General features: G+C 31.3%; 1 protein-coding gene across 1 annotated transcript; it reads left to right on the forward strand.

Moving 5' to 3' along the window:
* The first annotated feature begins 14,952 nt into the window (after window positions 1–14,952).
* Window positions 14,953–24,152, forward strand: LOC125818014 (protein RETICULATA-RELATED 4, chloroplastic-like). The gene is made up of 9 exons (XM_049497516.1): window positions 14,953–15,347; window positions 15,470–15,681; window positions 19,329–19,397; window positions 20,630–20,764; window positions 20,864–20,917; window positions 21,020–21,064; window positions 22,726–22,865; window positions 23,542–23,667; window positions 23,766–24,152. The coding sequence occupies exons 1-9, from the start codon at window positions 14,972–14,974 to the stop codon at window positions 23,842–23,844; spliced, it is 1,236 nt and encodes a 411-aa protein (XP_049353473.1). The 5' UTR covers window positions 14,953–14,971; the 3' UTR covers window positions 23,845–24,152.
* The last annotated feature ends 695 nt before the right edge of the window (window positions 24,153–24,847 follow it).

Below are 24,847 nucleotides of genomic sequence, written 5' to 3' on the forward strand. Positions count from 1 at the left end.
AGTTTAGAATTAAGTTTTAAGATCAAGTTTATATAATATTTTATTCATAAACTTAATTCTGAAAATTTCACATTATCTCATCCAACTTGATAGTATTTTCACCTTCTAAATGAGAAAAATTAATCGAAAGATTATAATCTCAAAAGTCAAAACGACGATCTCAAATAGTTATTACATGAGATATAGTACATAAGATAAAAGGAAAATAATCTTTCTTTCTCTCTTTTCTTTTGTCTATATTATACATATATGCATAATTTTATCATCAATTTTCTTTATCTCTTTATCGTAAATAAAGGAAGGGATCAAAAGATCGAGCCGAGAATAATATTAAGAAAAATAATGAAGTACTCTTTTCTTTGTCTTGATTTTGTTCGAAAAGATCCTCTTATTCTCATGGCCTGATTGGTTAGTACCAAGTCGGGCCTCTTTTATTCCAATGTATAATTTGAAAACCAAAATATTCGTAGAATAACTTTGTTTGAAAACCAAACTACCTTTGTTTTGAGCAAAAGGAAAAATATATTTGACGTACCTAAATTCTACCTTCTACGGCTCTACTCCCAATAATTGAGAAATCTAATTTGAACAAATTTTCATTATGAATTTTCATCAATTTGAATCAATAATAGTTGGTCATTGTTGAGTTGGGTCACCTATTGTTCCAAATAATGACAATAAGTTAAGAACATGATGATGATCTAAGTTAACGTTTTTGTACATGGACGGTATAATGAGAAAACAAACTAGTTTAGAAAATATCCTTGTCATTTATTTTTTTATTTCTCACCTGGTATTCGATGTATGTATTGAAACTCGATTAAATTAATTGAATCACACATTACAAGGCCCATTTTGATGGTAATGCTTTCAACATAATTTTCTTTATATCCAAAATTCGAACTCAAATTTTTTATTAAGAATAAAACAATCTTGCTATTGCACCACAACTCATATCGATAACATTCGTTTCATTTTATTTTTTAATATATATAAGTGGTTAGGTTGTTGTTGTTGTAGAGCATGGTGTCACATAAAGGAGGCTATTTTCGTAGTGAAGTATTTTAAACAACCCAAAAAGTTGTTATATTGATTTCTAGTTGTAGCCTGAACTTAGTCCCAATTCTCAAATATTCTCTTTAGTGACCTAACTTGGATTCTATCTGTTTGGATCCAAAAAATATCTAGAACAACGATTTTTTATAACTATTTATAAACTAAGTTTGAAATGATTTTTTTTAAGATTTTTTGTGTGTAAATATGAGATTTTATGCGTAAAACTAAATAAAACTAAAAAAAAAATCATGAAAAAAAATAGACCAACACCTATGTACAATCCTACTAATGGGGACAGAACTTAAATAATGGTCTCAAAACTAGGGATAAAAATAGGGTGGCGGTGTGACAGGATAAGGTTGACTTGTTACGATTTTGACTTGTCATGTTCTGTCCTGTTTAATATTTTTAAAATAAATTATCCTACTCCGCCCACCGCTAACCCCTATCCCACCATGTTTATGTTATTTTTCATTTTTCCTCTTTATATTCACTTCACAGTATGAATTTTTAAAAGAACTGTTTTGATATCTATATGACTATATCTCTTTAATTGGATGAACGATCAGTTTCAAATTGATTGTTTTCTTTTTGATTATTTGATATTTCTAAATAGAAAAATTAGAATGACATATTTTATTATGTTTAGCATGGGATAGACAAAAAAATATTTGTAATTGCAACATAACTAATGCTAGATGTACATTACGTGGATTCAAATGTAATAAGGATAATTTAATACGGATATTATTTGGAGTAACCATACAAGATTAGATAAAAACATATATTATGTATACTAATTTCTTTGTTCTTGTTTCAAATTATAACATTGCAAAGAAGGGTTTTGGTGAAAAAGTTAGTAATATCCGAAATGCATTGCAAAACCAATAACAACATAATATCAGACTTTGTATTTTTCATTTTTGGAAGTTAAAAAGCTTGACAACAATTTGATAGAATGAGCAGATTTTGATTTCAACTAAGGTATGCAAAAATCAGTTTAATCGAATCGAAAACTATACTATTAATTTATTGATATTGAATTATTGAGTTATCCGCTTTTAAAAGACTTCGTAACAAAAAAAATATTAGGTTTTATCAATTTAATTTATGATAACCCAATAAAATTCTATTAAAACTATTATTCTACTCCAAATTATATACGAATAGTGATTTTCATATTTTACCAATCCTATTTTCGAAATTTTAGTATTACTTCAAACTAGCTTCTTTGGTTCTCTATTGTGACACATTTTCTCTTCTCGACACAAACTAGTATTACTTTCTATATTCTCAATTTTAGATTTGAGTGTGACAAAGAAAGACAATTAATGTTGTTTCCGCAATTTATTGTATGAGTGTTTATAAGAAATTCAAACATTTATCTTAAACAAAAGTGATTAATATAGAAATTTGTGTTGCACTTCTATCTTGCTACTATTTCTATTTTATGAACATTGTGTGTATAACATTTTCTTATCTGTTAAATCAAAAATTGAATCATTAAAGAACAAAAATTGATTAACCAAAAATCGATGATTAATATCTTATTGGTTTAGTTATCAGTTTAGCATGTTCACAAATCAAAAAATGATAAATCGAACCAATAATACATAAAATCAGATCGAATCGATCGATGCACAACCCTAATTTCAACTATGAAAATTGAACGATTGAACCAACTCCAACTGTGTTCAAACATGAAAAGACGGGTCAATCCAATTTTGCTCAACAATAACATACTCAGTGGAGTATAGTACTACCACAAAGTGGGCCTTAATAGCGTAGAGTACTATACGTAGACTTTACGTCTACTTCAAAGGTAGAGAGATTGCTTTTAAACTCACCTCAAGATAAACAATCCATAAAAAGAAATAATGGAAATACAGGAAACGGTAGATACTAACGAAATCAAAAGACAAGAAACTACAAAAGTAACAGTACTACGATCACTAGTATGGACGAACAACAAAACAATGCACTCGCACCGACAAACCTTTTACTCAAATTTGTATCCTTTAAAACCTTCTATCTAAGGTCATCTTCAATAAACAAAAATTGTGTCATGTCATATCTAATCGTCTCTCCCATTACTTCTTCGATCTATTAAATTTTCCTTGCCCCCACCCTATTTATCTACTCCCTACCCTCCCTTATTATGTGCCCTACCATCACCACCACCACCAATCCTACTCAAAAGAAACCATTTTCTACATATGCCCCACCCCCACATGGATATAGTTAAGGGCCGTAAATGTAAGTAGTACCACATAAATTGCTAAATTTTCTCCTTCAATAAATCTTAAACAGATTGTACATAGTTAATGTCAATAAAAACTTTGCGTCCAATTTACACGATTTGTTATGTTTCAGTATATATTAATTAAAATCTTTGAATATCCGGATATCTTTGGTATTAATAAGTCTCTAACCAATAAATGTGTAAGGTCTCAAAATATAATTTTGAAAGATTCTTAAAATTCATAGAAGTTTGTTTGATTGGAGAAATTACGTGGATAAGCAAACATATAATAGTTAATTAGCTAACATAGTTATAGTTTGAATTAATTACCACTCGCAACCTTTTTTTAGCTATAATTACGTGTGCCTCTTCATCTCTTCCTCTCTTATACATATACAAAATACAAATTATACAAATATAAATTATACAATTATATGATAGACATACAAATACAATTCGCTTCTCTCCACTCTTTGCCCTTTCTCGCTCGTCTCTCTCCTCTCTCTCCCAATATCGCTCATCATATACACAAATACATATGTATATCAGTTACATATATACAATTATCTGACAAATATACATAAATAATTCGACAGATATACAAATACAATTCACCTCTCTCTACTCTCTGCCCTCTCTCACTCGCCTCTCTCCTCCCTCTAACATGACTATATGAATCGTAATTAGCAAACTATAGCTATGAAGCCTAATTAAGATATTTTTAGTGGTTGTTTGCGAAATCTCCCCATATTAAATTCATAATGACCATTCACAATAGTACCAGGGACGACTTAATGCCTTTAAAAATGAGGCATCCGCCTCGGGCCCCCAAATTTGAAGGCCCAATCTTTTAGTATTACTAAATTTATTATAAGTTTGTTTTAACAAAAAAAATGATACTATATCTTTTATTTATTTGTCTTTTTTTAGTTCGTTTCGAAATATTAAAGAATGTTTCTCTTTGTTTTGTTAGTTTTTAAATTTAACTTCCACATGATATGTTGAACACCACAAGATTAAAAATATTTTGATATTTTATATATATATATATATATATATATATATATATATATATATATATATATATATATATATACATTCTTTGCTTTTTAAAAAAAATAATTCTTAGTTATAAATAAGAAATTAGGATCCCTTAATATTGGACATTTAATAGGAAATAATTGATTGATCTCCTTTTCTATTATTCACTCAAGCAAAATACAACACATAGCACAAGTCTGTTAATTCAATAAACATACAAATATAATTATTTTCACACCCTTCTCGTACTACAAGAAAATTCTCAGAGTAAATATAAAAGATTGTAATGTTAATTAAAATATTTTACACCCATTTTTTTTAGTTTACAATATAGCACAAGTCTGTCAAGAGAATATTAATGCCCTAAATATAGGATGACAAATTTGCTTAACAATATTTATTTAAGTAAAATGTTGCCATACATTATTATAAATAAAAATTATCATGAAAAGATAGCTAGGTGTTTATATGAATGAGGTCAAGCTAGAGTTTCTTCACATATGAGTTTGGCAGAAAATAATAGTTTTGAATCAAATCATATATTTATATTTAGAATTTCACTTAAAGTATAAATAATTTATCTAAAATTTAATAAATCATACTTTAAAAAAAATCAAAAAGCATAAACTCAAAATTTTAACTTCGCCTCTCTGAATATATGAAAAAGTATCACATGTTCAAGTGAATAAGAGATTATAAAAAAAAATTGGCATAGTGTACCAGGACGTCGTTCCCGTCCCTTGTGGTGCTTTTTCAACCCCTTGCTTTGACTTGGTAAATTGCATCTGGATTCGCTCCAATTCCAACAGATACCGCATTATCTGCATCACCCAAGAGAAAAAAATTGGCTTTTATTATTCTACTAATTAGGAAAAATGGGCACAAAAATGTCATTTAATAAAAGTAACAAACAACAACCCATAGAGTGATAAAAGACATCATATCTTGATTAACCATATGATTTTTTTTTTCAAATTGTTTCAAAAAATTCTATCATTTTCTACAATTAAGGATACACGATTTGACATTTTCTTTAAACGATTTTGGTGAGTTCTATTACAAAGTTGATAAGAAAGAAAGTTCTTCAAAAAGAATTTTCAAAAATTGAGCTAATGACTTCAACTTTGAAGATTTCTCATTCAAAACTTTATGTTCAAAACGATGAAAAATCTTCTCAAATAAAAAATTGAAGTAAAGTGACAAAGAAAGTTGATTGCAATCTAAAGGTTGTATACATATATTGTATATATATGCAAATTTATTGCATACAGTTTGTTGTTAGTTTAATTGTTGTTAGATTTGCACACATGTATTTTATACACCTTTTGATTTGGATACATATGATAGTGTACATAATAATATGGTGAAGCTGAATATGTTGTGTGTGACAAGCTGATTTTTTATACAAATAACGTACACATCATATTCTCTCTTCTTTTTTTTGGTTTCTCACCCGGTGTCCGGTGTCCGGTATCCTCATTGGAGTCCGACTAAATCCGAATTCTCGTCGGGAAGTCCCACATTGAGAGTAAAGCGCTCCCTAACAAATGTGACTCCGTATCCAAGGAGTACACATCATATTCAAATGACAAAAAGATATTTTTTATACCAATCTAAAATTTAATATGTTTACAATCCTAGATTTAATCAGCAAATGTATAAATTTAAAAAATGATTCTAATTATATTAAATTCGAGATATATTAGTCCAAATAAATATTATGAATTGATATAATTGAGTTAATTTTTTTAATTTGATAAATATGGATTTAATTAAAGTTCAAAATCATTAATTTGGGCTACAGAATACCAAGCCCACTTCGCTAAAGTCTAATATGTCATGTCACTTAAATTTGATTCGCCGGAGAGAAGTTTGTTCTTGTCACAACTCATCTTCCACAACTATAAATAGGGGTACTTATAATTCAGAAAAAACATCGAAATTCTAATAAGAAGCCAGAGAGATCTCGTGGATCAAACGACCAGATTTCTCTACAAATTCAAGAATTCAAGATCAAGACTTGAGCCCTTGAATTCAAGTATAAGTCAAGATCGAACTATAAGAGCAAGCTCAAAAACACTTGAATTCAAGTACAAGTCAAGATCGAGCCCTAAGAGCAAGCTCAAAACCACTAGACTCCAGATTCAAGAACAAACTCAAAACCACCAAACTCATGAACAAGCTCAAAGGCCCTTGAATTCAAGTACAAGTCAAGATCAAGTTTATCAAGTTCAAGTCCATTCCAAGTTCATCAAATCCACAATATAAGATCAAGATCAAGATCACAAGATTAAGAACAAGCGCAAAGACCAAGATCAAGCCCTAAGAACAAGCTCAAAACCACCGTACTCAAGAACAAGCTCAAAGGCCCTTGAATTCAAGTACAAGTCAAGATCAAGTTCAAGTCCATACTTCAAATCCACAAATCAAGATCAAGACCACAAGATTCAAGAACAAGCGCAAAAACCCTTGAATTCAAGTATAAGTCAAGATCAAACTCAAAGACCCTTGAATTCAAATACAAGTCAAGATCAAGTTTATCAAGTTCATCAAATCCACAAATTAAGATCAAGATCACAAAATTCAAGAACAAGCTCAAAGCTTTTGAATTCAAGTACAAGTCAAGATCAAGATTTAAGAACAAGCCCAAAAAGCCCTTGAATCCAAAGTACAAGTTCAAATTCAAGCTCAAGAGCCCTTGAATTTATATTCTAAAAGATGAATCAGATGATTCATAGAGATTGTAACGCTCATATTTTGAAATTAAATAAATACGATTGTTACGATATTTTTCCGTTCTTGATTATTATTTTCTCGATGCGAATTTTATTGTCTTCAACAACATGTGCATGCAAAATTAAACAACAACAAATGTCAAAGGACCAATACTTTGTTTTATACATTGTATGTATACAACTTTCAACTACAGTCAACAAATGTATACAAAACGTGTATATAAAATTCAACAACATATACACATTTTTTTAATATTAGATTGATATGATAAATAGTTATATATTTAAAATTGTACATTGGCAGGTTTCTTCGGGAATAAATAAGGTTTTGCTCCTAAGAAATAAAATATTGACACTACATAACGAATCAACAAATCTCCACAAATCATCAATATGTGTATACTTAATCAAATTAATGTGTATACAAACTTAAAAGGTTATTGAGATTGCAGACAAAACATATTCGAGTAATAGACTTCTTCTAAAAATAAATATTCTATTTTTTAATATTAGATCGATGATGAAAATAAATATTCATATTTTTTAATATTAAATCGATAATGATAAGCGACTATAATTGAGATAGCTAAACAAACTTGATTTTAAGAAATGAAAAAAGTTGTGCACAAAAAGGTTAAGGACATTGTGCCAATATTTTGAAGTCTAAAATATGATACTTCCTCCGTTCACTTTTACTTATCACACTTTGACTTGACACACTCATTAAGAAAATAATTATTGATATAGGCATGATATCAAACTATCCCCTATTAAATGATATCTTGAAAAATAAGTATTTTATGTTGAGGGTAAAACATGAAAACAAAATTATTGTCTTTTCTTAATATGTCAAAAGTGACAAGTAAAAATGAAAATCTATTTTAGAAATAAGTAACCAGTTAAAGTGAACGGAGCAGTAAACAATTTTATATTTAGAAAATATCATTTTTACGTAGGACTTTAGATTTGATTCGTGGATTAGCAGACTATTGGGCCATCTCTATAAATGGCTTGGGCTACTGACCCTAAATAACAGTCCATTTATTTCACAAAACTACACAATTGTCCTTCAAATATATTGGTTTTTAATTTGGAGAAACTAACTAATTAGACAAATACTCTTATCATATTTATTAATTTTTTTATAGATTAAAAAAATTACATATTATATCACTAATTAATAATTTCATACCAGATTTGAAGTCAGATACAACTAGATACATGTTTTATACACCTAGATACATATATTTTGCTACCAAATACATTGAAATAGGGAAAGAAGCGAGCAAAAAAGGAGGGAAGCAAGCAATTGTCTATGTATCCTAGATACATGTAAATTACACTAAATACATGTATCTCTATATATCTGGTGTGATTCATATGTATCTGGGATACTGGATACATAGGAGAGTGGCGAGCGAGATTTATCTATATATTCCAGATACATGTGAATCCACTTGGATACAGTTAATCTATAGCAAATTATACTTAATTTTGACCCCACGTATTCCGAGATACATGTATTTGGATGTATCTGTACTCACCAAAATCTGGTAAGATTCGCAAACTAGTGTATATCTAAGTAGCTAACTCCTAAACTAGTGAGATTTTTGTAAGTTACCTTTTAATTTTTGTCCTTCAAGTAAATTGGTCTTTAATTTTTTTTCTTGTAGCAATCAAACTTATGTCTAGTGGAACATAAATTCTTTAGAAACTGAAATCATGTCCAGACATATTTGTCAAATATTATGACATAAAAATATAAACTTATTTCCCGTAAAGAAAAAAAATTATTTGTTATCAAAAACAAAATTAAAGACCAACACAAAATAGGCTTAAAAGTGCAAAAGAGCCTTAATTTTCTTGAATTGATTTTGGGGGTTGACCTAACTCAACCATTTGGCTTGCGTAACTAGATCAACTGATTAGAGAATCATAAGTCTTAAATAACACGAAAATGAAAATCACTTCCCCAAGAAATTTGTTGAACTTAGAAAGAAATATAATTTTTTTTTTAGAGAAATAAATAAATTAGAAGTAAAGAATAGCAAGTAGAAAAAGAAGTACGTCTTCATTTGTTATTTAGATCCCAAGCCTTCCAATAGGCTCCCTTAATCGAATTAGTCGAGTAAATTTTTCAGATAATCACTTAACTAATAACTATTATCTTAAAAATTACATTTTTTAATTAAAAAAAATCGAAATGAAGAAAAAAGATATTGTAACTGGTCACATCACATCTAATGCCATATTAGTTAGTTTACAAATTTTAGAGTGTTAATTTTAATTTTAATTTTTAATCCATAAGATATAACATGTTTAATCTGTTCAAATTAGGTTCAACTAAATATATATTTATTGGATGGTCATGCATGTGTAACTTGACTTGATCTATGACAAAACTTAGAATATTAGAAATCTAAGTTTTTAATTTCGACAAGTTGATAAAATCTTACCAAAAATTAGTAATAAAAATATAAATAAATAAATGTGCATCTAAAAAGTTAGGACATTATTTTTCAAATACGATATATACGAAGTTTGTTTAGATTTTAAGCCTTTAAATTAAAATTTTATTTTAAGATTCCAATTAATATTTGGTTATTTGATATGGTGTATAAGAAATATGATGTTTTAGTAATGTTCGATTAGTTATGTCAATATTATTTTTTATCAATTGTTTAATTTATTGTCTTAAATAAATAGTGTATTAGAATAGAAACAATACTGAACATGATGAACTAAAATAGAAATAGTATTATGTATTGTTAATAAGTTTATTATAAATAAGAATAATGCTAAAATAGATACATAGATTGAAAACACAATCAAATAATAAATTAAATAATTTCAAAATTAATATATATTATTTTTTCTAATACATCCTACCAAACGACAATTAATTACAAAGAAAAAGAGTATTTTATAACATGAGACTAGGTTTGCACTAACTACTCCACCCCTCTATTCTTTCAAAAGCAAGACATAGATCAGAGTATACTCATAGTTTTTGCTCAAATAATATATTAACACTTGATATAATTATTTTAAAATTTAAAATTTTGACTCCACCTTTCATCATGTCTCGTGAAAAGAAAAAAAAATGATAAAGTTTTAGATATGAAGAAATTCATGTTAGGAGTGTCAATGCGTCACCTACGAATAAACCTTATAGTAAACGATTTAAATTTAGTCAAAGCTTTAATATAGACTTTGAACACCGAATGAAAAAACGAAAAATAAATAAATTGTAACGTGAAAAGGAAAGGGGAGCCAATGAGATAAAGTGTAATAGTATATTGTCTAATAATACTCCAACCATATTCGACTTTTCCACTAAATGACTAATGTTACGATCCTCCCCAGACAAAGACCCAACGTACCAACGCGTCTGTCTCCCTATGTGACTCTCACGGCGGACAACACAAAGTTTGCTAATGCTAATGGCTCGTTAATACGAGAGATACGAGATAACTAATTTAAAAATTAATTTTAAGATAAAATTATTTTATGTTTGATTGAAATCATAGAGTAATTTATTTGAAATTAATTATTTTATGATTGTAATATTGTTTTTATCTTATATTAAGAATAAAATAATAATCTTGAGATATAAGTAGTTTTGGAATAACTTTTTTCATAATCGAATGAGCCCTAAAAGTCTTTTTTCTTTGACGAAAAAAGATCTTCTTTTGAATTAGAATCTGTTTGGATTGACTTAGAAGTTTGTCAAACTTATTTTAAGTCATTTTTAATTTTTGGAAGTATTTGATAAAGTTAAAAATAACTTAAAAATCAAAAGTTGAACTCCCCCTACTTTTTATTTTTTAACCTAAAAGTCATTTAAGTATAACTTTTTTATTTTGACTTAAAAACTATACATTTTCGGCCTATCCAAATGTGGCCACGAAACGAGCACAAAGCAATTATTCTTTCAATTTTTACTAAAATAATATTGAGTACGTATGCGCTTTGCATAAAGTAGCATACGCCAATATTTGGAGATTTAAAAAAAATAAGTCTGTGTTGTATTTTTATATTTGTATTATTTTGTCTTTTGAAAAAATTATAAATATCTATCACTTTACTTAAATGTGAGAGTACATTATTCTTTATCTATTTGACCAAACTGTAATAAATATATCTCTCAATTTTATAATTTAGAATAAAATATATTTTTTGTTAAAAAGTAGTGTTATATTATCGAATTATCGTCTAACAAATGATTTATGTATATCAACATTATCTTATAAATAATGCATATTTACCTTTTTCTTTAACAAATTGAATTCAAAAAATAATAATTCTAAATCTGATTTAATAATTACAAAAATTACCTCACTCATTTTTTTATCCATTCAGTTTCGGCCTAACTAAGAAAAAACTCATTTCATTTTTTATTTGGATCGGACCCAAACCCATTTTATGACCGAGTAGTAGAGGGATTTGATTTTTTCCCATTTGGATCAGGTCTGGACCGATGAAAAAAATGATTGAAGTAATTTTTGAAGTCAGGTGATATTTTTAAAATTAGAAAATCAATTTTAATTTAGAAAGAAAAAAAATCAGTAAATATAGATTCAGAAAAAGCAAACACATATTGTATTATTTATTAGACGATGAGATATATATACACTACTACTTTTTAAATTAAAGATACATTCATTTTTTGACTCGCAAAACTAAGAAAAATATTTTCCCTTTTTCCCCTTTCACCCTAATTCGCTTGACAAAAAAAGATAAAAAGTATTTTTAAATATTCTTATGTGTATATAAATTTTGAACTTTCTAAATACAAGATTAGAGGCAGATTTAGTAATTGAAAGAGTTTAAAATTCACTTTAATGTTTCAAACTCAATTTTCTATCACTATATTTATATTTTCTAAATATTTTTAATAAATATTTTGAATCTACTTGCATTACCTTCAACCTCTATTTTAATTTCTAGGCCATTTAAGAGAAGCTAGCGGTAGAATATTTCAAGTATTTTTTTTAACAATTTTAAATTAAAAGTGTGATAATTGAATATGAGTTATCTTGAGGAAGGCTAATAAATGACGATAATAAAGAGTAAGATTTGAATTTGTTTTATAGTTAGATATGACACAATCAATTACATTGTTTGATTCTACTAATGACTAATCCTTATTTCTTATGTTTTATTATTGTAAATTGATTTTGAGATTAATTAATTTAAACATAGTATACTCTGTTCTCTCTTTCATTCTCTATTAATGAGATTTTATTTTTTGGTTTAGTATTTTCAACGGATTGGCATTGAGATTTTAATTAATTTAGATTTTCGCTCCTTAAAATCTATTACAAGAAGTAATATTTTCTATTAAGATTTTCCATTCATAAAGCTCAAATTTAAAAATTTTAATTAAAAGGGGAGAGAATATACCTATCTTAAATTATGATAAACATTTTTCTTCAACTTCACAAAAAGAGGAAGGACAACTTCCATCAGTTGTGAAAGAAAGTATTTTGTTTACTAATATTTCTAGTTGTGCTATTTATTGGGGGGGGGGGGGGGGGATAAAATCGAATAAAAAACTGCATCAAATTGTAAATTGAGTAAAAAATTTTGACTAGTAATTTAATTTGACTTGATTTGGTATTGAAGAAAAAAAATTGAATTATATTGGGTTCGTTTGGTTTTAACTTCAAAAAGTCTTCTCGAGATCAAATCATCCGACATATATATATATATATATATATATTTGTATGAATATTTTATCTGAAAAATCCAAATTTATTAATTTAGTTTGATTTATAGATTTAAATAAATGATTCGATTTAATTTGATAAGGGACCATGTGAGTTGCACCTAGTATATAAATTATTCTACTAATACTAGTATACATACGTGATAGTTGTAACATTGTGATTCTAATCGTGATGTTATATGAGTCAAAGAAATATTTGGAACAAATCAATAATAGTAGATGGACACTTCATGCTCTCAAATTAGTGATCTTTGAGTTTTTTTAATTGTTCCTTTAATAAAAAATTGTGGATCAATAGCCTTAACTACGATCTAATTTTGTAGACTGCGTTTTTTAGGGAATGTTTACCTAAAACCTAAGTGCAGTGCTATTTAGTAGAATAAAAAATATATACACATGGTGGCGCGTGTATATGACACGACACTAATTAAATTAAGTTATAGTTTTACGTCCTAATATAAGGTGCGAATATATATATATATATATATATATATATATATAAATAAGTTTAGGAGGGACAATAGGATACCCGTAAAGATAGAACGTCTTGAGATTACGGTCATAGTTCAAGGGGTACTTATTATGCCTTTTTCCTTATGATAAAGTGAAACGGAGAGAGAAATATTAATAGTACCATCGACTAGAAAAAGTAATAGTCAGACACCTGATGCTATGAGGGATCCCATGTTAGTATCCGCTTTGACTCATGCAACTACTATGAATAACAATTGACGTTTTCATAATAGTAATGTGCTCCCTTTCATTTGAATATCCACCTACGACTGTGATTGTTATTATTTTTGCAGAAGTTATAACGTCATTCCTTACGACAATCACTGAAATATCACAAAATGATCTAAAAGAGGAAAAAAAAAGATAAATGTAATCCGAGATCATAGAGAAGTGCCACATTACTTTGTATATATCTTGCTTTATATATAGATGGAGTATAAAAATATAATTTATTTTTTAATATCTTGAATCCCTAAAATAATACTTACAATTTTGAGATAAAAGAAATAATTTTTAAAATTTATATCTAATTAAATGGTACAATATAAATTAGAGAAAATATTAATAGTGGCTTGACTTTAAACAACAATCGTAAAAATGGCTCCTTGGTGCATTTAGCCCTATAAAAAAAAACATATCTAGTAATTCAAATTATTCACGAAGAGCCAAATTGAATCGTATAGCATAATTGATGATATGTCATAAAAAGAATCACTTACTTTTAAAAAGGGAATTTGAATATTTTTGGTGAAAAAGTATACCGAATCGCAATAAAATCATAACTGTAAACTAAAGTTGGTAAACATGACTAACAAAAGATATAGTTCCTTTAAATAAAATTAGAATTAATCGAACTTTAAATGCCAATAATGAATATTTCATCTGTTTCTATAATTCTATTTACATGTCCTTCTTACTAAAAGTAAATAGTTCTTAATATTTGTTATTTATAAAATCAATGCATAAACAATATTATTTTTTCTATTTTACTCTCAAGAGTTACTAATTAGTCTTGAAAGTATGAATTTGATCAATATACAAAAACTAAATGACTAGTTCATGTTTATTGGTCAATTTAATTCATCAAAATAAATTAATCTATGCTCATTTACACCTTGTTTGAATGGTTGTTAACCGCTTAGTTTAAATACAATATTTATTTTGATTATTAATTAATTTCTATTGTATCATATCGTTTAAATCCATCGTTAAATAACGATGAAAAGGTAATGTAACGATTATTAGTCTAATTGCGTCGTTATCTTAATATTTTTTTCTCATTTTATCTTTATTTATTATTTAATAATCATATTTTTTTCCTACCTTTTCATAATAGCTCTACTCCGTTCCCTACTTTTTTGATAAGTTTGTCACTCAAATTATAAATATGTGACATTATATAATGACGTACAATTTAAAAATATAAAAAAATAGGTAAACGTGCAGTGCACTTAGATTTGGTGTGCGCGTGGTTTACATTTGAATTTGCAAAACCTACACACACTCACATTAAACACATCTCCCCTTCTGTTTCTGCAACCATTGTACTAAACGTTCATTCAAACAGCTTTACTCTGTTCCAACAAAAACATATATATATATATATAGCGAAGAAGTAGAAAAGCTAACAGTGAGAAGAAGGAGCAAGCAAATATGCCAATCGCCGCCGCCGTCAACTTCCACCCGGTGACGACACGATATGGCGGCGCACTCGCCTTACAACCATCTCCTTCCTTACGTACCTCCGTATCTGTTTGTAATAACGCCGTCAATACTAACGCGGCGCGTGTTGCTTCCCTCTCGCTTTCCATGAATTCCAGCCCTAATTTCACCTCAGGCCGTCGCACATTTCTAATGTTATCCTTCGCTGCTGTTGGAGGTGGCGGTGGAGATAGTGATGATAATTTTAACGGTGGAAATGGAGGCGGTAACGGTGGAGGTGGTGGTGGTGGTGGTGATGGTGGAAATGAGGAGAGTGGCGATCAGAAAAGGAATAAAAAGGAGGCTTTGATGGCGTTGACGGAGGCAGGTAGCGAAATCTACTTCATATTGACTTAAAATCCTGAATACATCTTCGGTAGTTTTATGCATTTATGATCTACAGCAACATATCCAGTATGATCTGCATTTACTGATCTAAATTCTTTGCAGGTAGGTCGTTGGATAGTTTGCCGAAGGATTTGAAGGCGGCTATTGAGGATGGGAGAATACCTGGATCCATAGTATTGAGGTATTTTGAGCTAGAGAAATCTCCATTAATGGCATGGTTGCTTCAATTTGGAGGGTTTAAGGAGCGGCTATTGGCAGATGATCTCTTCCTCGCTAAGGTTGGGATGGAGTGCGGCGTCGGTATTTTCACAAAGGTTGGGACTGGAATTGTAGCTTCTCTAAATTGGCATTTTTAGCACATATAATTGATGGAAATGATCAGTTTCCTCCCTAAAGTTCAATGTTTTCTCTGTTTCATTTGCTCCTTGATTTTTAAAGATATTTGTCATCTTCCTATACTTCTAGCACATTTGAAAGGTGGATCTTTAGTGGTAGGCATACATTTCCGGGTGGTTGGATACTCCTTAACTGTCCGGACCTAACAACTATAGCACTCTCTTTATATTAGTCTTATTTTCTTGTTTACTTTTCAAAATTCGAAGAAAGTGATAGATGGTTAATTTTTTTTCTTTCTACATGTACTTGTGTTATCATTTGGAAATGGAGAAAATTGTAATTTTTACTATAGTTAATAAGTATCCCTCTTTTATTAAAAGTTGAATTAATTTAAGTCATTTAACTTTAGAGGTTGGTCAAAATTGATTTAATTATGGGATGGATGAAGTAATTTGATTGTCCTTTTTGACGCATTTGTATTGTCTTCCTGGATGGGTGGGAGGCATATTATTTTGGATATGGAGAATTCCATTGACTTAGAATATCTAATATGGAAGAACTAGACACTTCTTTTTGGAAAATTAAGAGTGCTGCAAGAGGGTAGAGATATGGGCAGTAAAAGTTGAAGTTTTGGGAGGATAGTTGGCATGTGGCTATTCTCTGTTTGCTGTGAGGTGTTGGGGTAGATGAACAAACCGTCACTAAGAGATTATCAGTAGGTGAGCTTATACTTGTAGGTTATGGAATTGTCTGTTCAGACGATATGAATGCCAACTCATAATAAATGAATAGCACGGGTGATTCATCGACATCGAGCTCAAATTCTGTGTTAATTTGTACTATTTGAGTTTTAGGATGCATTCTTCTTGAAGCACACTTGGGTATAAGAAAAAAATGTGTACTTTGAAGACTTCTGTTTTTCTCCTTTTTAATTAGCCTTTTTCCTTTCATTGTTTTGTGTTAAAATGACTGGATCTTTTGCTGGTGTTTTAGTATTAAGACTTGAGTTAAACCGTGATTGGGATGAGTGCAGGTGAAATTCTACTCATATTGAGGACTCAAGAATTTTTTGGGTGAGTGACAATATAGAATTAGCTAATCGTGTAGGAGATCAAGATGATTGAATGTTGGGAGTGCTTTGTTCTATTATCGTGCAACCTCTAAAAAATAATTGAACCAGGGGAAGTCTATTTATCTTTTCAAGCTGGCTTCTTTAAATAATTGCCGATCATTTTTAAGAATCCTTTGAAATCCTTGAAGTACACTGTGGTCACTCTGACAATAAGAATATTTAATGTTTCTCTTTAGCTATAATAGAATATTGGGTTTTCTAGTTTTTATTTTATCTATGTTATGCTTGGTTAAATATCTGTCTTTTTTTTGGGGAACAATGCATTGTATTCATCCAATAGTGTTCAATACAAAACAAGTAGATGCTAACTATCTACACTCCTATCAATTACAAGAAGCCTATACATGCTACAGCTACAAAACACGAGAAACAATCTTACATAGTGAATAAAAAGACAATACAACAACTTCTCTAATTACAAGACCTAAGGGTATGAATTTGAAGCAAGTAAAGGTCTTTGGAAGCTGGAGATGCTTCTGCCTCTGGTGTGTATATGCAGAACAATTTCCTTGCATAATCTGTCTGCTGAGATACTCCTCCCCCCTGGAATCTGATCACATTCCTGTCTCTCCAAACCAAGTAAACCAGCATGCCAAACACACAGGTAACAATCGCCAGTGTCTAGATTCTTTTAGCTCCTTTGTTTATCCATTGAACTCAGATGACCAGTCACAAATAGGTCTGTGATGACCCTAGCCAGACTAACAATCTGGACCATAGTTCCTTCACATAAGAACAGGCAAAAAACAAATGCTCAAACAATTCATCAGAAAGACCGCAAAAGACACAAGTTTGAGGCACTTGAATTCCATATTTCAGCAGCCTATACACTATAGACAATCTCCCTTTGAGCAGCAAGCCAAAGGTTGAACTAAACCCTTGGGTGCAAATTAGGCTGCAGAATCATACTCTTCCAGGGAACTCTTTGATACTGAGGTGAGATTATGCGATAGCGATACATCCTTTTAATGCTAAAGCCTCCACTCTGCTGGATCTGAGATCCCCCACTGCATTTTTTTTAGCCCTATAATAAGGCCCCTAGTGTCCAATATATTTCTGACAACCTAAGCTGCAGTCTTGGGTATAGGAGAAGATTCCATTGTTTGGTGCTTGATATAGAAGCTATGGATCCATCTGATCTAGAGGCAGTCCTTCATTGCTATAGCCCACAATTGCTTTGTCACAACAGCCTTATTCCAAATATTTGTCTGTTTGCCGATCAGGTAAGAAGACATTTTATGAGAGTAGTGGATTAAATCTATCCTTTCTTTCTGCTGTAAAGCGGGTATATTTGGGTTTGCAAGTTGGATAGCCATGCTCTCGGATTGCAGTGATCCCTCATCCAGTTGAGGGTGGGTGGGGTTGGAGTGGGATGTTTCAGTGGAGTATTTCTGAGGTTGTTTCGTTGGATTCTTATTTGGCCAAAACTGGATTTCCTGAGTGAGATCAACCACTTTTCAGGAAAAAGGAATACATTGAACAAGAATTATATTCGCATAGACCTAACTGATAAAGTTTCCTGTGATGACTAGTCAGAGAGGCATTCATAGCAACTATGAAAAACTTGTTTCTCATGGTGAATAATTTTTAGTTCATAAATGACTCTTTTTCTTGTGCAAGCATGCAATTATTTCATCTTTGCTTTAGGAAGTGCAAAATTCCAATGCCATTTCTCCCGATTATGCTTTTTGTACTGTTAGAAGGCAATCCTCATTGGTCGAATCCTCTTTCTTTCTTGGTCGCTTGCCAAACTCCAACTACTATATTCCTTTTTTGGATTCATGTCCATTCCACACTGTATAATCTACCAACCTTTATTCCCCACATATTACTTTCCTTTTGGGATAAGTCTACTTTTTGATCACTATTACTATGCTTTGTAACATCACCATGGATCCATACATATCCATCTTTATATCTGTGGATGTATGGATCGATAAGAACTTGAGTCAACAATCACCCAAGGGTGTGGCGTAGTGGTCAATGAAGAGTTGAGACAAAAAAACACTAGGTGATTCTTCTCATCTGTCCTAGTTTTGGTGGATAGAGCTATCTAGTACTTGTTGTTGGTGAGAGGTGGCAGCTATCCCGTGGAATTAATCTAGCTGCGTGAAAGCAGACCTGGACACCATGGTCGTAAAAAAAATAAAAATATATAGTCAACAATGTTATAATTTTAAATAATGTTCTATAGAGGAAGTGATTGCAAATGTTCCAACCACCCAATTAACCAGGGACTCTTCCCCAAAGATCTTAAAGGTCCAGCATGATAGGCTGTTCTGCCTGTACTTCACAAAAAAAATAAAAATAGCATCGTGTTACTTCGTTGTTGCAGATCTTTTTCATGCGTCTCCTATATCTATTTATATATGAAATTTGACATTATTTGTCTGTGCTTTTAATTGGTGACTCATTTTTCACCTGCTCTCTGTTTCTGTGATACTGTTAAAATAGTACAGATATTTATCTGTTATTTTGTCTGCTTTGTTCCAGACTGCTGCTGAGTATGAGCGCCGCAGGGAAAACTTTTTTAATGAGCTGGAAATTGTTGTCGCCGACGTGGTACATTGCTCTTCTCATTTTAGCTATGTGTCTCTCTTTGTTGATAATCTCTACTAGATGTCGTTCATCCTTGGTCAATGAGAAACTCAGATTTTAAATGGAAAGTCATTGATGATTCCCACCTCGGTGCTGTTTTTCCTTAGTGAACGATATTTTCATGGATAATCATCAATAATTCTCTCAAAGGTATTGTTAATCCTTGGTAAATGAGACGGTTTGGTTTTAAGATTACATGCTTATCCAGAAATGTGTATCATCTTGTCCATACATGTACGGCTGAAGATGGTTAGCTTCCTCAATGCGGTTGAGTTGCATGATATCCATTCCCTTCTGTGCAACTTTTACTTTTAGGTAGAACAACTACTTGTTTCCAAGCAAGTTTGTGTCAGCTATATATTTCATATTATCATCATACTAAATAAATAAAATAGAAGTGAAAAATTAGTTACACACACATATATAGTAGTAACAATAATAGAATTGAAAGTTCTCTAACAAGTCTAAAACCTATCCTCAACTAGTAGATATCACCTATATGGATCTTTTTCTTGCGTTGTGCCCTATCTTTAGCTATGTTTGCATTGATACCAAGGATTTGTAGGTCTTTCGAGACAATTTCCTTCCATATAATGTTAGGTCTATCCTTCCCTTCTAACATCTTCATTTATCTTAGTTTCGCACCTACGACCGATACATCTGTAGGTTGACATAAAACATGTCCAAACATGGACTTTAGAGCGGCCCAACATTCATTACCATATAGCATTACCAGTCTGTTCTATAGAACTTGCCTTTTAGTTTGGTAGACGTCCTTCTATCACATAACACTCTGGTAGTACTTCTCCAGTACAACCGTTTGATTCCATTCCGTTCTCTTGAAACACCGAGCCTAGATAGCAAGTTTTTTTGCATTTTGCACCACAATTCCATCTAGTTTCACCTCAACTTCTCTCTTCTCAAGCTGATTAAACCTGCAATGCATGCATTCTGTCTCTCTTCTACTTATCTAAAAATCCTTACTCTCTAAAGTGCTTCTCCATAGTTCAAGCTTTAAAAACCCTTGCTAGTTTCGTCAATTAACAAAATATCATCAGCAAATAGCATACACCATGGGATCACTTCTTGTATTGTGTTGGTTAAGCTCGTCCATAACTAAGGCAATCAAGTGTGGACCAAACATTGCATTCGGTCACACAGTTCTATCATTGATATTTTGTGTTTGTTCTGCTTAGGTGATGGCCGTAATAGCAGATTTCATGCTTGTCTATCTTCCTGCTCCAACTGTTTCTCTCCGACCGCGAATGGCTGCTGTTAATGCTGGACGAATTGCCAAGTTCTTTTACAACTGCCCAGATAATGCCTTTCAGGTCACTAATGTTTATCATGCCAAATTTTGTTTGGGTCATACTTGGTTGTACATTAAGTAAGGCTAAACGATAAAATCTGACTCCCTATATTATATGCAGATGGCCCTGCCTGGAACATCATACTCAGTGTTGCAAAGAATAGGTGCAATAGCGGTATGTAATTCTTCTGTTTTCATGCCTCATTCTTGAGAGCTAAAAAACTTCAAAAAGGAATTATTGACTGAATATCTGGTTTATGTTGGATAAAATTTGCAGCGCAATGGGTCTAAACTTTTTGCTGTTGGAACTGCCTCTTCCCTGGTAATATTCACCTCTTCATATTTCATTCTAGATATCTCTGTTACTAATACTTGTTTGTGTTTTCCTTTGTCCTTATATGTTCCAAGTAAACTCATTGTTGATGTTGATTGTTTTTCTGTTGAAGAATACCCTATCACCATTCATCATTTAGTGAAGTTTTTGTTGAGGTTTCCTTGTTAAAAATTAAAAGAGTCTGTTGAGGTTTGTCATTTTTTAAATGGTAAGTGATTTTATTGCTCCAGCCCTAAGGATGTGCTGTAGTTTACACATTGAGTAAAATATATCACATCTCTAGTCTTCTAGGGATTCTATGAGGTCTAAATTTTTGTCTGATTCTTCTACCAGTTCCTCCTACACCAAAGTAAAACAAAAGTATACAATTGAGCTTAATCTTTTGAGTTTTGAATGGAATTGACTGTCTTGAAAATATCTCATGGTACTTTGCTTCTACATTGTCCATCATATGCATTTGCGGTGACTGTGTTCCACCCTTTTGTCTTTCCTTGAATCCTTCTTTTCCTGTCATTTTAGCATCTGTTCTTTAGTCTTAAGCTGTTAAGCATAACTCTGAGAAGATTTACAAAGTTGAGGAAGAGCTTCTATAGGACACTGTAGAAAGAGGTGGCTAGCACTTGCAGTCTTCTCACCACATAAGCAACACAGCAAAATCTCCCTTGAGAGGTTGTTTCTGACACTTCATAATTCATGTAGCACACAAAAGGTTCATATCATCTAAACCGCAGCATGTACCATACACCAACACCTTTTGGCATGTTTTGTTCTCCCAAAATTAATTGCTTTATTGTTGTCCAATGCCTCGACTTTTGGTTGGCCATATCTTCATGCCCTGAAAATACCTACATTTTGTACCTACTCTACGTCTACAATGTACTGATTTCTTATTGGACCTCAAAGACACTGGGTTTTCCTTTATGGCTAGTGAATTGCTATTATAAGATTTCACCCAAGTCCAATTGATCCATCATACGAAGCTTAAAGTTATCTAAATTTAGAAAGACCATGTTTTACACAGCCCATTGCACCATTAAACTCAGCTTAATAATTGACAAATACTTGAAACATAATGGAGTTTTATTTTGAGCTGGTTTTCCTAAGGAAAAATTGCTCTGAGAAATAGTTAAAATTTAAGGAAAGTGGAAAATTTGCTCATTTATGCAAGTGTAAGAGGCAACACTATTTGTCGGGGTTTGGGTAAAGTCACGGAATGGATGGAAATTTTGAAGAGTGTTGCACTCGTTAATATGACATGCAATCTGGGCTCCATTCCTTATGCTGAGGTTAGTTGTTGCACAAACGGATCTCACTGCAGCCTGGTTTAGAACTTTTGTCCTAAGATAATCACATTGACCCTAGATTATTTTGGAAGTTTCTGGAAGGGAAATGAGCTTTTTTTGGGGACTTGAATCACCTACTGTCCCGTGATTATTGTTTTTGGCTTGACCTCTTTCATTAATATGGAAAAGAGAGTTGTGGCTTCTATATTTGTAAAATTTTTTAACTTCACTCTGTACAACAAATATCACTACTCTTTTCTTTGCTTGCCTTTTGTTGAATAATGTCTTCTTTCTTGGGCAAAATTCTTTCACAAGGAAACAAGAGGTCCCAGAGGGTCCTAAATGAGTTAATTTCTTTATAACCAGGTTGGCACATTGGTGACAAATGCAGTACTAAATGCTAAGAAGGCTGTTAATAAGTCTGCTGCTGAAGAAGTGGAGAATTTGCCTGTTGTATCAACCAGTGTAGCTTATGGTGTTTATATGGCAGTTTCCAGCAACCTTCGGTGAGTGTGATTGGATGATTATATACATGTGTTTCCACTATTTTGAGATCTTCATCGTTTATGATTTGTCCCCTCATATTATAGTTTTTCATGTCCTAGAAGCAAACTAGAAGCTTTACCCCAGTTATGCATATCTCTCCACATTGTTATATATTATATTTCCAAAAGATATTCCTCCAAGATAAGCATATTAGTCCAAAAGAGATTCTTCCAAGATAAGCATCTTTCTGAAAAGAATTTGTCACTGGTCACAATATTGTAAAGTATCATGCAAAGTACCCGTTTACTTTCTTAACTTCGTATCTAGAGAAATATATTTCTTTTCCATCTAAAAGTGCAGTATGACTTTTCTGGTGTTGTTATCTTGTGTGCAAAGAGTATTGTTCATAGTTTCAATGAATACGGATTGGTGTTCTAGTGCAGCCATTTGGCTTCCATCTCCTAGCCTGTTATCCCGGAAGGGTTTACTTTTTTTTTTGGGGACTTAAGGATCTTGATATGGCTGCATAATGCGAGAACAATCTTAATATGAGTGGTATTCATGTCATATGTAGTCAGAGAGATCTATGTTGCAAAGTTATCTGTGTACGTAAATACCAGTATAGATGCATAGACGTTAAAATATTTTCCCTTCCTTTCTGCAAGTAAATTTATGAGCACATTTCTTCTTTCTCAGATATCAAGTTGTAGCTGGTGTAATTGAACAACGGATTTTGGAGCCCATGCTACACAAACACAAGTTGATGTTGAGTGCAATGTGCTTTGCTGTGCGAACAGGCAACACATTCTTGGGTTCACTATTGTAAGATCCTTCACTTCTTTCACAAACATCTGTCCTAATTTGCCCAATTTCTTCAACTGATTAATCAACATAACAAAAACTGGAAAATTGGTTTACAGGTGGGTTGATTATGCCCGTTTAATCGGAATTCAAAAGGCTCACGACGAAGCTCCTAGCGAAAAGGCTCATGAGGCATAGGTGCATTCGCTTGGTTTTGAATTTCAGAAAGTCGATGTCTGATTGCTAGACCATTTGAACATTACATGGAGATAGGTTAGTGGGAAATAATTTGCTTTAGCAGAGGTTATAGACCTAGCATCTTCTTAGGCCTCTCAAGTATTTATATGTGTGTTGGTAATTTGAAGATCCTATTCTTTTTTGGGCTGAGATGCTTGTTGCCAAGTTTTTTCTTTACACTCTGTCATTTTTGGTAAACTTTTATAAGTACCAATTATGGGATTACGAAGATATTTGTAAATCGAATGCATCTTTTTTCGCGCTTGGAATTGGTGATATGCATTCATGATTCATGAAAATGAAGAGACTTGGGGTGTGTTTGGTACGTAGGAGAATATTTTCCTCCATACCAAACACACCCTTATCTGAAGTTCAAGCTCAGCATGATTTATATTAGTATTCATAGTTGCTTTTGATGGATTTGTTTCTCAATTCTAATAATTGTGTCCCTTTAATTAATCATACTGGCGTAGGGGTGATTTTGCAAGAATGGCCTTCATTTTGAACTTTTGACCTAACTTATCTCATCGGAAGACTTTTTTGACTTTTAGCCTTGAGGGTTTCCCCAGTGGGGCAAAATGGGGTACACCCTCCGTCTACTCTTAATTGTCATGTTGCGTTTTTCGAAAGTCAATTTGACTAATTTTCAAAGTTAAGTTAGATTACATTAATTTGATATTTCAAAAAAAATAAAATAGATATCAAAAACTATGCGAAAAGTACTATAAATTGCAATTTTTTGCATATCAATATGATGAAAAAATATATCATAAAATATTAGTTAAAATTCTTATAGTTTGACTCTAAAAAAAGGAAACCATGACAATTAAAAGTGGACGGAGGTAGTAATTTTCTGTTGCGCGTGGTTTGCTTTCAATATTATATTGCAAACTTTGTTGGCATTTCTGTTCCACAAGTAAAGGTGTCGAATAGGCGGGTTAAAATACATTGAATTAATAATTAA

This window comes from Solanum verrucosum, unplaced genomic scaffold, assembly GCF_900185275.1.
Source record: "Solanum verrucosum unplaced genomic scaffold, falcon-dt-bn FXZP01000253.1, whole genome shotgun sequence".
NCBI lineage: Eukaryota > Viridiplantae > Streptophyta > Magnoliopsida > Solanales > Solanaceae > Solanum > Solanum verrucosum.